General features: G+C 40.8%; 1 protein-coding gene across 1 annotated transcript; it reads right to left on the bottom strand.

Annotated features, from left to right (window-relative positions):
* Positions 1–8,565: 8,565 nt before the first annotated feature.
* slitrk2 (SLIT and NTRK-like family, member 2) lies at positions 8,566–13,314 on the bottom strand. Its single transcript, XM_055888592.1, has one exon. The coding sequence runs from the start codon at positions 12,712–12,714 to the stop codon at positions 10,153–10,155; it is 2,562 nt and encodes an 853-aa protein (XP_055744567.1). The 5' UTR covers positions 12,715–13,314; the 3' UTR covers positions 8,566–10,152.
* Between the last annotated feature and the right edge of the window lie 1,271 nt (positions 13,315–14,585).

Genomic DNA, 14,585 nt, shown 5'->3' with positions numbered 1-14,585 from the left:
AAAGCAGGGTTGAATGGACACACAAGTGCAAATGGTAGCTTACAGGTGAAATAGAGTTGGGACAGAATGTTAGTTTTACAGATGTAGGATCTTAATTTGATCACTATTTTGTTGCTGAGAATAATCCTTTGAAGTAGGAAATGCAACTTTATAGTGTATTTGAGGTTTAAAAAGGTTTAAAAAGGCTTCTAAAGTTTGTAATTTCCACTTGAAATGACAGACTTGATTTGGCCTAATGAAAAATGTATTTAACCCTACAAAAAATGTCCATTAATTAAAATCCACAATTATAATCCACATTAATAATTCACATTACTTTTTGCAGCAGGATTATTTCCTGCTGTAGCAAACTGGCTAAAATTAAGGTCCTACATCTGTATGACGGGGTGGTGAGCGTATGACATGATACATTGGTTTGGATACAATGGTAAAAAAAAGCATGCAATTAATCAGTATGAAGAGAATGTAACTAGTAGGGGAGAAAGGGGACTAGGTTTGAGCAGAAGTGGCAGGGACACAGAACCATCTTTCTCTGCATGTACCCAGAAAGTGCTGATCAGACCTCCACCACTGTGAATAATTTATATGTAGAGTTGTACACGCTGTGCGCACCAGGTCGTGAAAGTCACTTGTGTCATTGTAATTGGTGGCACAATCCATTGCATGGTGATTAGCCCTGCTAAGGAACACAGAGGGAACAAAGAAAGAGGCTTTAGATGTCTCAACGACACCCAGTGGGCTGCAGCCACCTGGAAAATAATGATGGACATTTGGTGATATTTCATCTCATACTGAGTGGTGGGAGGACAGGCCTACTGAGGTATCTCATCACACATTTTCACAGGATCTCTAGCCTACTTCAGTAAACACTGGTTTGGTATTACATTTTAAATTGAAGGGCTAGGGCTTCTTGTCCCTGCAGTCAATACGTGAAAACGTACCAATTGGACAGATATTAATTGTACAATTGATGCCTGTGTTGATTTTGGGTTGTTTTGGTTATTGACGTATGAATAAGATGCTCAATTTACATCATCAATGGCACGTTGAGATAAATGGCAGTCTTTTGTTTGTTGTTTAAAGATTTGTCAACAGAGAAGGCTAGATAGCTTGTGAATCTTTGGGCGCTTAATAACTCTATATTCTCGTCAGGGAATCACTCGCCGGTTCAGTTGCTGAATATGATTTTAACAGCATACAAGAGGGGTTTGCAATTCTAACAGAAATTGTGTATCGGGGCTTGTAATTTAGTTCAGTTTGCCATGCTAAAAACAGTTGAGAATAGGAGAGAAAAATCCATTCTGAGCAAGCTATGTACTGTGTTCCCCAATACAATGATTAGAAATCATCTTTAACATAGCCATCTTCTCTCCTCATTCAATATACCAGAGGTGTGACTTTTGGAACTAATTCAAATATCTGTGCAAGTAGCTCCATTTATGCAAGAATTATTTTATCTAAAGGAAACATTCAGAGATGGAAGCATGAAATAAGAGGCTTTTTGAAGCCGATACCAATACATCTGATACAGTGCTCCACTCAAGCTTCAAAGGAAGCATTTGGACATGAGTTTTTTTACCTGACAAATTGCCTGAACCGATACAGGGATGTTTTAGGGCTTTAGATTCTGCTGTACTCACAGATGGATGGGCCTGTGGACTCACTTATCATTCTCAGACTGGGTGGACAAGGAAGGTTGATTGGTGAGCTCCTAGGGCAGTATCTCACTGGCATTCAGTAGGAGAAAAAAAAGTAGTACAAAAAAAGAACGAAAAAGTCTGAAAATGTATGCACTCACTACGGCAAGTCGCCCTGGATATTAGTCTGCTAAATTACTAAAATATTGATGTAGATCTAAACTAAAATTACAAACATTTGTTATTCAATACTTCTTTAACAACCCTCATGGATGTGACCTTAAAATATGGTTTAGATGGTACACATGCTATGCTAAAAGGGAAGCTAATGCAATTTAGACTAAAAGTCTCTGCATAGTCTCTTTAAGAACTGTAGTCTACAATGCCACTATATACTAAAACCCTGTAACTCAATACATAGATGTACTGTTATGTTGTCCTTCACTTGAGCAACAGAGTGCATCTTGCCCTCCAGCCATCTAACAATGAAAGGACATTAGCAGCAGACAGATTAACGTTAAGTCAAACAGACAGTCTTGTCTTCGTTTGAGTCACACTACTCAACAGACGGATGGTCGTAGCCTTAGCTGTGGCCGTAGAGAGACCTCCTTTGGGTCCCCCATCTGAGTTGTTGTTGAATAAGGGTTTGATGGGATGCGAAGTGTAATTTGGCGGCGGGTGGTGTAAATGCATCCTCAAGGGCGTCAGTGGTCAGTTGCATTCAACTGACAAACAGTTTGACATGGATGCATCCCCCCCACTAACACAGTCTGAGCTTACCATTGATCGTCAGGATATCTGGACCATCATCCGTGACTATGCTGCTGCCTCCAGAGAACGGCTGGTTATCATTCACAGACTACCATAGGGCCTCCGGTGCTCTTCCCTTCTATAGACAAAGTCAGCAACACAGAAATCTAGAGCACACATTAATATTTGCATGTCAATGTGTAAGCCTTGTGTTATTAGTCATACCATGGATAGAATGAAATAGTACCGTAACATATTCGTTGAGTAGGATTGCAGATTTGAATCTTTATTTCTATTACAATATTTCAATGAAAAGAGAAAACCAATAATCGTTTTTTGTAAGTGTGGAGCCCATCTTGTCAAATGGCTGACAGACGGAGAAAAACCTTTCCTAAGAAACCGTCCGCCTATATTATTTTTGATCGTTTTTCCTGCAAGCTTCTCCTTCTTTCTGTCTATATATATATTTTTTCCTTAATAAAATCCTCAAATATGGCCCATTTACTGATCCTGCTTATACTTCTGCATAGGAGGAATTATTTGAATGCCGGAATCCTTGAAAGAGCACTAGCTGTGTCAAATTGAAATGCGAAAATGCAGTAGCCTCTTTTGAAGAACCAGCTGTAGTTGAAATTATTTATGCACTGCCAAAAATTGGGATTGTGACTTTCCTGCAGGCAATTGCACTTTCTATGGCTTCAAAGGTTTATTTATTTTTTGTACTTCATCATCACGTTTCCATTCATGTTAGTCGATGTGGATAGTGTTTTATTTTAAGCCACTGATGAGGAGCCGCCAGACCTCCCTGTGAGTTCCCAAAGGCACTGCTATCACATACTGTATGTTACAAACACCTGGCGTCAGGGGCTGTATTATCAATTCAACGCTTTATTAGTCATGTTCCAGCAAGGTATGTGGTGGAGGTATGTGGTGGAGGTATAGCCTTTCCTATTCATTGTTGCATGATATCCTATATAACATAGTCCATATACAGAGCTGAGAGAGTTATATTGGTCTGACAACCAAGCTGTTGATTTCTATTGCATTCCTGGGGGTAAAAATAAAGACTTTTCCATGCTGCTGGGAGAAAGGCCTCCATGCACTTCCTGGGACATGAGTGCTCCATTGTGTGAGGGTCAAAGGGTAGGACTGCTAATCAGTGGGAGATTTGATCCTAGAGGAGCCACTTGCCATGCCTTGTTACACAAACCAATAAAGTCTTCCCTGGGACATTGGCTTACTGTGTAGCCGCTTCACACTTCAAGTGCCGAATAATGACTGCAGTGATTAGATTTTATGGAAGGCATTGAACAGGAAAGGCTTATTGATACTGTCTCATGTGGAAAAGTGTTTTAAAACTCAGCGTCATATGAGGCAGAGCGGTGGGAGGGTGGTTCAAGATAGTGGCTTTTATTTAGTTGTTTCTCACTCACACATACGTGGATCAATCTCCACTTAATATAATAATAATAAGAATAATAATATATGCCATTTAGCAGACGCGTTAATCCAAAGTGACTTAGTCATGCATTTTACATATGGGTGGTCCAGAAATGTAAACCCACAACCCTGGTGTGGCAAGCGCCATGCTCTACCGACTGAGCTACAAAGGACCAAAGTGTCAAACAAAGTAAACATTTCATTAAATAACATACTCATAAATTCACTACATTTCCCCTTTACCTTACTTCCGAATTCTGTACTACATGTAACCTCATATTTACATTTACATGTTAGTCATTTAGCAGATGTACTTATCCAGAGTGACTTAATTAGGGTAACGTGCCTTGCTCAAGGGCACATTGACAGATTTTTTCACCTAGTTGGCTGGGGGTTCGAACCAGCGACCTTTCATATGACGGAATCGCACAGAAGTGAATGCTAGCTAGCCTATGTGCCATATATTGTAAGTGTATTTTTGGCCCTTCTCATGTATCACTTACACTGCCTTTTCTCACTGCCATTGGATGGAGTTTGAATTCAATTTCTCTTACTCTCTTTTTCTAATAAGATCAATGTGCTGTGCTCCGATGGAAGTGGACACAAGGTCAGATGTGGCTTGAGGTAACCTTTGGAGAAGTCTGCAGTCTGTCACTATTCCTTTACCACGCGGCCATACGCAAAGATGGGGCAAGCGTCTCATTGATCTTAGTCATGGCTGTGAGTCCAACAGCCTTCACCATTTACTTAGTGCGTTTAACAGAGAGGTTGTGGCTGTGTGTTTTAAACCATCGCCACTTCAGGGTTCATAGATCACACACTTGTTTTGCAAGGCAGAAGACTGTACATTGTGCAGAGACTACAAGGTTGTTTATCCTGTGACAGCTGTTCAAGGAGTTCTGTCAACATCTAACATGGCCAATCATTAATGCCTAAATGATTATGCTGCCATGAAACTGGTGCATTATACATCAAAGGAGAGAGAGAGAGAGAGAGAGAGAGAGAGAGAGAGAGAGAGAGAGAGAGAGAGAGAGAGAGAGAGAGAGAGAGAGAGAGAGAGAGAGAGAGAGAGAGAGAGAGAGAGAGAGAGAGAGAGAGAGAGAGAGAGAGAGAGAGAGAGAGAGAGAGAGAGAGAGAGAGAGAGAGAGAGAGAGAGAGAGAGAGAGAGAGAGAGAGGGTGAGAGGGTGAGAGGGTGAGAGGGTGAGAGGGTGAGAGGGTGAGAGGGTGAGAGGGTGAGAGGGTGAGAGGGTGAGAGGGTGAGCGGGTGAGAGGGTGAGAGAGAGAAGGAGAGAGAGAGAAGGAGAGAGGGTGAGAGAGAGAAGGAGAGAGGGTGAGAGAGAGAAGGAGAGAGGGTGAGAGAGAGAAGGAGAGAGGGTGAGAGAGAGAAGGAGAGTGAGAGAGAGAGAGAGAGAGAGAGAGAGGGTGAGAGAGAGGGTGAGAGAAGGAGAGAGAGAGAGAAGGAGAGAGGGTGAGAGAGAGAAGGAGAGAGGGTGAGAGAGAGAAGGAGAGAGGGTGAGAGAGAGAAGGAGAGAGGGTGAGAGAGAGAAGGAGAGAGGGTGAGAGAGAGAAGGAGAGAGGGTGAGAGAGAGAAGGAGAGAGGGTGAGAGAGAGAAGGAGAGAGGGTGAGAGAGAGAAGGAGAGAGGGTGAGAGAGAGAAGGAGAGAGGGTGAGAGAGAGAAGGAGAGAGGGTGAGAGAGAGAAGGAGAGAGGGAGAGAGAGAGAAGGAGAGAGAGAAGGAGAGTGAGAGAGAGAGAGAGAGAGAGGGTGAGAGAGAGGGTGAGAGAAGGAGAGAGAAGGAGAGAGAAGGAGAGAGAGAGAGAGAGAGAGCTCAACAAAGACTAGAACACATAATATATCCACAAACCAGTCGGCAGGAAACATTGATTCTAGTGACTGGACGCTTGAAATGACTAAAATGAAGCTCTGAATGTAATGTGACCATGGCTCATATTTCAGGCTGAAGATTTCAATTACAGTTTTTTATATTAGCTATTTTCACAATTATGTGGTGAATTTTCTAAACTCTTAGTACAAAACTCCAATCTGGTAACACTTGTAACGGAGCCAGTCTTACGTTCTAAACCTTTCAGTGTGCATTCATTTTGTTTGTAGACATCTTTCACCACATTAATCCAAAAAAGAAGTTTACTGTGAAATATAATATAATATTTAATCAACAAAACACATTATAATACCTTCTCAATTCCGCTCCTTTAACAACCAGTTAATCCAATAGCATAACAAGGTAAAATACAAAATTGCCCTTTGAATGAAGTATGCTACATAACTTTAAATTACAGTACTGTTTTCACATTAGGCAATAACTATCCTCATTGTTAATTTTTTACCTTTATTTAACTAGGCAAGTGAGGTAAGAACAAATTCTTATTTTCAATGATGGCCTAGGAACAGTGGGTTAACTGCCTTGTTCAGGGGCAGAACTACAGACTCGGGGATTCAATCTTGCAACCTTTCGGTTACTAGTCCAACGCTCTAATCACTAGGCAACCTGCTGCCCCATGCACCTATGGAAAAACCTTTTGGCATGGCGAATCCAAGCCTGACATAGGTCTGGATTGAAATCATTGCATGCCTCATCCATGTACTGAAGGAGGGTGATACACTCATGGGGATGGCCATCATACACCTTCCACCTGCATTGTAGTCATATAGTGTATTTTACAGCACTGTTCTCCTGTATTGTAGTGGAACTGTAGCTCAGTTCATTAGAGTGTGGCACTAGCAACAACAGAGTTGTGGGTTTGATTCCCACTGGGTTCACTTTGGATAAAAGTATCTGCTAAATAAATATCAGATATTACAGTACTGTATTGGTCAATAAAATATAAGTAAAGTGTGAATTATTTGCATGTTGCTATTGAATTTCTGCACTACAGGAGCTAGAATCACAAGCACTTCGCTGAACCTGCTGTGACATCTGCTAATTTGTGATCGCTACCAATAAACACTGATTTGATTTGTTACATACGGTACATCTCCCTGATCTTGTCGATATCAGATATATGTTTTTATTACTGTACAATAAAATCATAATAGTCATCATTATAGAAGTACATATTATACTTTTCACGTTTCTTCTTTACAGACATACATTTTCATTATGTAGTTCTCATAATCTGTAGTAGGCCAGGCAGTAGTACATGTATAATCTATAGGTATAACAAATGTTTTAGTGATCATCCATTAAGAGCAGTCGGATTAAGTAATAGTAAAACGTATTTTATCAAAGTAAAGTGAGCATTACATTGTGAAAGGCAGTTACTTTATATGAACATGTATTGCAATGTGAACATGTATTTCTAGATGAAACACATTAGGATGAAAAAGTCATTATGTTTTGTGTGTTGTAATTAGTCAATTGAAAATGTGCATAGAGTTTTGAAACAACTGTCTTATGGATGATCTGTTTGGAGTTGTATACTAAGAGTTGTGAAAACGTACCACATACTTGTGAAAATTTCACCAAAGCAATACAAAAAAAAAATGCAACTGTACTTTAAGTTGTGTACTTGATTACTTTGATTTAATGAATGCAAAAAACAATCCTGCAGCAGCATTACCATATGCAGTAGGAGCCTAGCATTTATCTGAACATTTCTTAGAGAAACTATGAAATTCATAACCAACAGTTAATGTGGAACAATGCATCTATAGTGATCCAAAAAAATTGTATTTTACACATTATGGACCCTGACCTTTCAAATGTCACAATCCGGCATCACTTCCTTACTATGAGAGTGAATTGGTTGTGACTCCGGCCAATTCCGGGGACCCTGGGAAAGAGGAATATCGACCTTCCATTCTTCCCACTAGTCTCTTGGTCTCCACCATGTCAAAGAGATTCAGTATCATACACAACAAGCATAGGCCACTCTCTTTGGGCCTCATCACAAATCAAAGAGGGTAACAAACCAGTCCAACCTTTGAATAAACATGAACTTGCCCAAGAGCATTTCTGAAGAGGTCCATGATCGCCGCAGGAGAGGCCCCAAGCAGTCTCCATTGATTCACACTAGTTCACATCTTAGCAAAACAAGGTCAAAGTTTACATCCCCCATGTAGAACCTTAGTCTACAACAGGAACCATATTGTTGGAATTAAATGAAAGAGGGTTCATTTAAAGTGAATCAATTACAATATGCTGATCAAATAAGATAGATCTCAATTGCTTCCTTTACCATGGATTTTTCCATGGATGGAAATCGTTTGTGACAAAACTACCACAGTGAAGCTCTAGAGAGCAGGCTGTGTCCCAAAAACATCCAACAGTCATTCACGCGCACACTATCACATACTTCAAAGTCATCCTCAAATTGTTAAGCACACCACGTTTGTCAATGTATAATATTGTATCTTATCTTCTGGTGTCAACTGACCGGAGTGATTGATAACTTCTATTGTAAAGCTATTGCATGCCATCGACATCTGTGTGTGGTGGGGAGGGAGGAGCCTCATTGGTGTGCAAGACATGTCCAACCCCTCATTCTCCACAGCAGCAGTAAACAGCAACACAGAGACCCATTGTGCCATGCAGGAAAGAAAATCACTCTGTTTCAGAAAGAATGAACAGCACTTTCACTCAGTCTCACTCACACCAACTCAAATGGCCTCTGCTACCCACAGGCACAAGCTCACTTACCCACAAGCATAATAGCAGGATTGTAAGACTCACATAAGCATTAAATTAATGGTTCAATTAAATCACAAGTAGGCCAGTTATTGCTAATTTAAGTTCCCAATTTGATTTAGTTTAATTTAATTAATTAAAATGATTAAGAACAACAACAACAACAAAAACATGATGCACTCATAACAAAGTCAATGTGAAATCGAACAAAGCAAGTGAAAAGTCTTACTGTAGTAGAATCCATAGAAAATGCATCATTAGTAGCAAGCAGAAAACATTCAGCACCATGGACAGCGACACCATAGCTACGTAAAGCGACGGGCAAAAAAAAAAACTGGAGAAGGTACTGTATTTATGCCCACTGCAGACTTCAAAGCAAATGTCACCTGAAGGTCAAAACATAAACTGGTCCATTTAAACCCACTAGAAACAAACTATTTTTGGTATAAGGAGCGTTGAGAACTAATCATCATGTTGTGCGTTTCAGGTAGGCTACAGGAGATCAGTTGTAGAGCAGTAGTTTTTATCATCCGTAAATCGTAACGTACTGGTAAATAATCTATACTTTTAGAGGACACTGCTGCTCTCTACCTTTTGAGTAAAATATTATAGGTATGAAATGAATTGTAGTCCTATGGTATTACAGTGAGGGACCTAAAGCAACGCTGGTCGATAAATTGCATGCACAAGCGTCATTCAGCTAAAGTGCTCAGCAAATTCCTCGTCAATACACGGTGGTCTATAGATCAAAGAGAGTGCTGTTACCGCCCCTAAACCACCCACCCCCTCCTCATCACATGGAAGCACACACACACACACACACACACACACACACACACACACACACACACACACACACACACACACACACACACACACACACACACACACACACACACACACACACACACACACACAAACACACACACACACACACACACACACACACAGGGAGAGAGAGAGAGACGTAAAATCTTAATGCTTAATTCAGACTTGACAAAGTGCATCAGTGAAAATTTAATTGCGCTTATGGCGCATTGTATTGATCATCTATATCATACAATATTATGCAATTCTCTAAATTGTACATCTTGAAAGACACTTAGATATTCAAAACATATTCTCTACCATAAATATCATACACTCTTCAGTTATGTTTAATGTAATGGACAAAAAATTATATTTTACATATAGATTCTTAAAATACAGCACTTATAAAATGTCAATTTGCAGAAAGCAACGATAAAATACTTGGAGTGCAAAGGCACTTCTGGAATAAATGGATTGCCAAGTGGACGGAACCAGTACATGTGTTTCACACTCACCATCAATGGGCTATTATGTACAGGAAAGTCATTTCATAATTATTCACTTCTGTTCTTCTATTAAAATGATATCGCTTCCCACAGACGAAATAAAATATAGAATATGAAATGCACAAAGCAGTATTTTACATAGTTCTTGCGGTACCTGCTACAGACATTATTTCAAGTAGAAGAAATAATTTAAACCTCCAGTAAAATAGTATAACTGCATATACGTTTACTCAATACAGCTGGAAAATAATGGAGAGCAAACGCTTAGGTTGCTTTGATTGAGTTGGACTCGTCAATTTGTGGAGTACATAGATACATATCGATGTAATCATTACTGGTGATAGTAAGTAGGGCCATATCTTACAACTGACTCATTGCAGTTTGTTTTTCCAGAACTTCGAGGTAGTCTGGTTCTGTTTTTAGCTTCCCAGGCAGCACAGGGTGTTCATTTTTTGATTGATTGGCATAATACTTTCGTGGAGTCCCATAGAGAACCGTTTTATTCAACCTGTCCTGGTTGTGTCGTCTAGTGGTTTCATATTGAGGAATGAATTGTCTTTTCGGTAAAGTGCAAAAATTATAATTCAGAGCCCCAGCAGTCGGAAGCTCCTTAACCCTCTCTGCAATGTTTTGATAAAGCAGCTCCGGCTCTCGATTGCCGCAAGATTGTTTCTCAATGAACTCCACTGTGCTTATGGTATATGGACTTGGGGGCAACTCCGACTTTTTAGTGTCCATGGTGCTGAAACTTAGTTCCTTTAGATTCCTATAGTAGGCCACCTGCTCGCTATCTTTCTGCATGCAGATGGGGTTCTGACACATCTGACCAACGGGGGGAGGGATGTAGTTATACACATGCGTCTCTGTTTTATCTGCAGTGGGCTCTGTGTTATAAGAACCATACTGTACCTGGAAGGAGTTTAAATCTACATTATTGGCACTGGCTGGAACGCTATCAGCACCTTTGCGTCGTTTCAGCACAAATACGAACAAACCAGCCCCGAAGCAGACCGACAGAATGAAAACCACGAGCAGTCCCAGAATGAGAACCGACAGGGGAACCTCCGCGTGCATCTCGGGCACCTGCTCGTCTGTGGGCGTGATGGCAGAGGGAGGAGTGGAGTCAGTGCTGGGTCTGACGGTGGGGGCCTTGGTTATTGTGATCTCGTTAGGCTCGGGACAAATTGCATCGTTACGCAGAGACCTGAGGAGCCGCCCTGCGTGTTTGGAGGGCGAATCACACGTGATTTCATTTACCACAACGCTGGTGCTGGATAGCTCCATCCAGTTTTTAAGCGCAACGATGTCGCAGGTGCAATCCCATGGGTTCTCCTGCAGGTCGATCTGAATGAATGCGGAGAGCTGGTCGAGCACACCGCGCACCGGCAGGTGGGAGAAGTGATTGTTCCTCAGGTTTAGTCTTGTCAGCATAGTCCCTCCAAAAACATTGTCGGGAAGGGATCTCAGTAGATTGTTGTTTAGGAACAGCAGCTGCAGATTATGTAATGAGTTAAACGTCTGTGGTAAAATGTCCTTGATAACATTATACTCCAGGTATAAGTATTGAAGGCTCTGCAGCCCTGCGAATAATGATTGGGATAGACTTTCAATGTAATTGCCATTGAGGTAAAGTCTCCGTAGATTAGCTAGGTTTTCAAAGGCCCCATTCTGAATGACAGCTATTCTATTATTTCCTAAGTGGAGGAGCTCTAGTGAGCTGTATTCGGTTAGGTCTGTTCTGTATATGGTCTGCAAGTAATTGCCTGTTAAATGCAATTTCTTTGGATAGGACGGTTTAGGGGTAAGCTCTGTTATATTATGCAATTTCCTCTCCTGGCAGTTGATATTTAATCCACTGTCTGGGTTCTGAGAGGTGCATACGCAAATGCTAGGGCAGGTCATGGGAACAGGGGACCTAGTCTGATAAACCATTATAGGCCCGAACACTTGTTTGTCCTTACTAGACGTTACCCTTTGTGTGGGGCGATTTCTCATTTTAGGGGGACGGGAGGCCCTTGGGGTTTTTGTTGGAGTGACACCGGGGTGTAGGGTGGGAGAAAGGCCGTGGTATTGGGAATCAGAGGGAGGCTGCATTGCGCGGTGATTAGAATCACCAGCATTTCGTCGGGGGCATAGATCTTGCTTTATCAATTGCGTAATGTCCTTGCCATGCAGTCTGAATGGGGTCTCGCACACGATGTCCCCTACAAAGACTGATATGGTGTCCAGCCAGGCTTTTAAGGGGATCAGATCACAGGTGCAGTTCCACGGGTTCTCCTCCAGTTGGATCTCCATAATGCCGCCTATATGCTCCAGCACGCCAGCAAAAGGCAACATCTTAAGCCGGTTCCCCCTTAGATCCAAATGCGTTAACATAACGAAACGAAATACGTTGTTGGGAAGAGAGAGCAGGAGGTTGTCATTGAGAATCAATACTTTGAGTTTATTCAATTTGCCGAATGCACCTGCTTCAATGGCGCTGATGTAATTATAATCTGTCTGTAAATACTCCAAACTCTCTAAACCAGCAAATGTGTCCTCCTTGATTATCTCCAAGTTATTGTTATTGAGATGAAGTCGTTTTAAAAATCTCAGTCCAGTAAAAGCTCCAGTCTTTATCTCCTGTAACCCGTTGTTCCCCAGATGAAGTGATGTCACATTACCATAACTGACAAACTCGTTTGGATTCAGCCTCGAAAGAAAGTTTCCATTGAGAAAGAGTTGACAGATTTTGTTCGGTGGGGGTTGAAATAGACTAACCGTTGTAAATCCTTTGTTTTCACAGTTGATGCTCAATATATTCTCCTTTTCCTCACATGAGCAGCGGTTCTTACAAATGTCTTTCGAAGTTTTGCGACTCTCAGTTTTCGATGAGAAACTGGTCACAGTTAAAACGCTGAGCAACAAAACGCTGTTCAGCATTTTTACAACAATGTTGCTGAATTATCCAGCATCAACGTTGTATGAGTCTTGGAGTTGGCAATTTCAGTGCAGACATGCAAACCCAAATTAACACAGTATTAGTGTTAAAATGGCACCAGGGCGCACGGACGCGCAGGACTCGCCATTGATCTTCTTACAATCCAAAAGGCAAATTAAATCATGAATCAGTCATCGGACACGTTCTGAGCCAGGCTTGAATGGGTACATTGTTTGTTTGTCAAAAGACTAGCTTCGCAATATACTGCAATCCCCGGTATTACGCACGACCAAACAGGCAGCAGTTTCAAGCATTTCGGTAGCAGCACAATCAGAAACGGCGAGATACTCACTGAGCGACAGAGATAGTACAGTCTCTTCTCGACTTGATCCTACGAAATTCCATTCTTCATTAAATGCAATTTAGTTTTTGACAAAAATACAATATAGGTAGCATATCACTTCGAGTTTTCCTTTACTTTCTCGATGGAAACAGCGAGAGAACCAACTCTGAGATATAGACCGGATGCTGAGGAATAACATGCAGAAGCATCCTCCGCTTGCGCATAGGCACCTACTGAGAGGTCTATGCCGAATTTCTTCCCTACGTCCTCCCACATTCAAGGCATGGGAGTCCTACGTCACTAGCATCGACAACATGTTATACTTGCTAAAAAACAGTTTAGCATTCTTCTCAATAGTAAATGTAAAAAATAACATTATTGTTAGACTAACACTACCGGTACCTCGCCTAGGCCTACCACTGAACATAACAGTAGTAGGGTAGGTTATAATAAACACATATGCTAAGGTTATAATAAGAAACGCATTGCCACGGGGTAATAAAAACATTCAATTGGAATACTTCACATGCTATTGTAGAGTACAATATTAACGATGTTAATGGTTTCTTCAGAAAATGTGCCTACTACAATCGAATGCTATTTTACTTTCCCATACAAAATGCACGAGCACATGTATAGAATCTTCAATAAAATATTAAGTTGTATTGAAACATTTAATGCAACTGAAGAGAAAAAAAACATTAGTTATTTTAAGTGGATGATCACGTTTTTTGCTCAACCCACCACTAGGAGGTGGAAAAAACACCTCTATCATTTGATTAGCGCATGTGCACACACGCACGCACGCGCGCGCACACACACACACACACACACACACTCACACACAGCATGCGCCCAATTCAAAAGAGGAATATTTGGTTTCAAACTACTTTCGGCTGAAATCCGGTTACATATATATGATGAGTCGACACTGTATATATATATATATATATATATATATATATATATATATATATATATATATATATATATATATTTATATATATAGGCAGTCGACTTGGATACAGATTGATCCACAAAAGTAAAAGCATTAGCATACACAATGTATAAATTCAACCTTACGTTCTGCGCATGTTACTGGATATGAATGAGCACCACGCCACCTCCCAATAGGACCAGGAAGTGCACACTGGGAACAGTGTTTGAATGAGCTGACGATGAACATTTCTACCCGGAAAGAAATGTGACTACAGTAGGCCTGCTTACAGTGGTAGCCTACACACTTCAATGCAAAATATAATTTGTCTGTTCACCTGTTAAATTCTACTGTTTGTTATCAACTGGTTTCGGTTTGCATAGAGCATAAACTTAAAATAGCCTATCTGATTGGCTCAAGTAAATGAGAGATGCACATGGTAATTTGTTGTATATGTGGGACCCATAGTAATATTAGGCATAAGAAATATACCCCCCCATTTTTCATATTATATTTTGAGGTAATATCTTTAGACATGACGCTCATTCAGATGGTATGTAAAGCTAGTATTTTAGGATATGAGATAGCTATTG

Source organism: Salvelinus fontinalis, chromosome 29 (assembly GCF_029448725.1).
Source record: "Salvelinus fontinalis isolate EN_2023a chromosome 29, ASM2944872v1, whole genome shotgun sequence".
In the NCBI taxonomy this organism is placed as follows: domain Eukaryota; kingdom Metazoa; phylum Chordata; class Actinopteri; order Salmoniformes; family Salmonidae; genus Salvelinus; species Salvelinus fontinalis.
This window is presented reverse-complemented; position numbering and strand designations above follow the sequence as displayed.

Bases quoted from the DNA above. Each gene is read 5' to 3' on its own strand.
- slitrk2 (XM_055888592.1), bottom strand. From the start codon at position 12,714: ATGCTGAACAGCGTTTTGTTGCTCAGCGTTTTAACTGTGACCAGTTTC.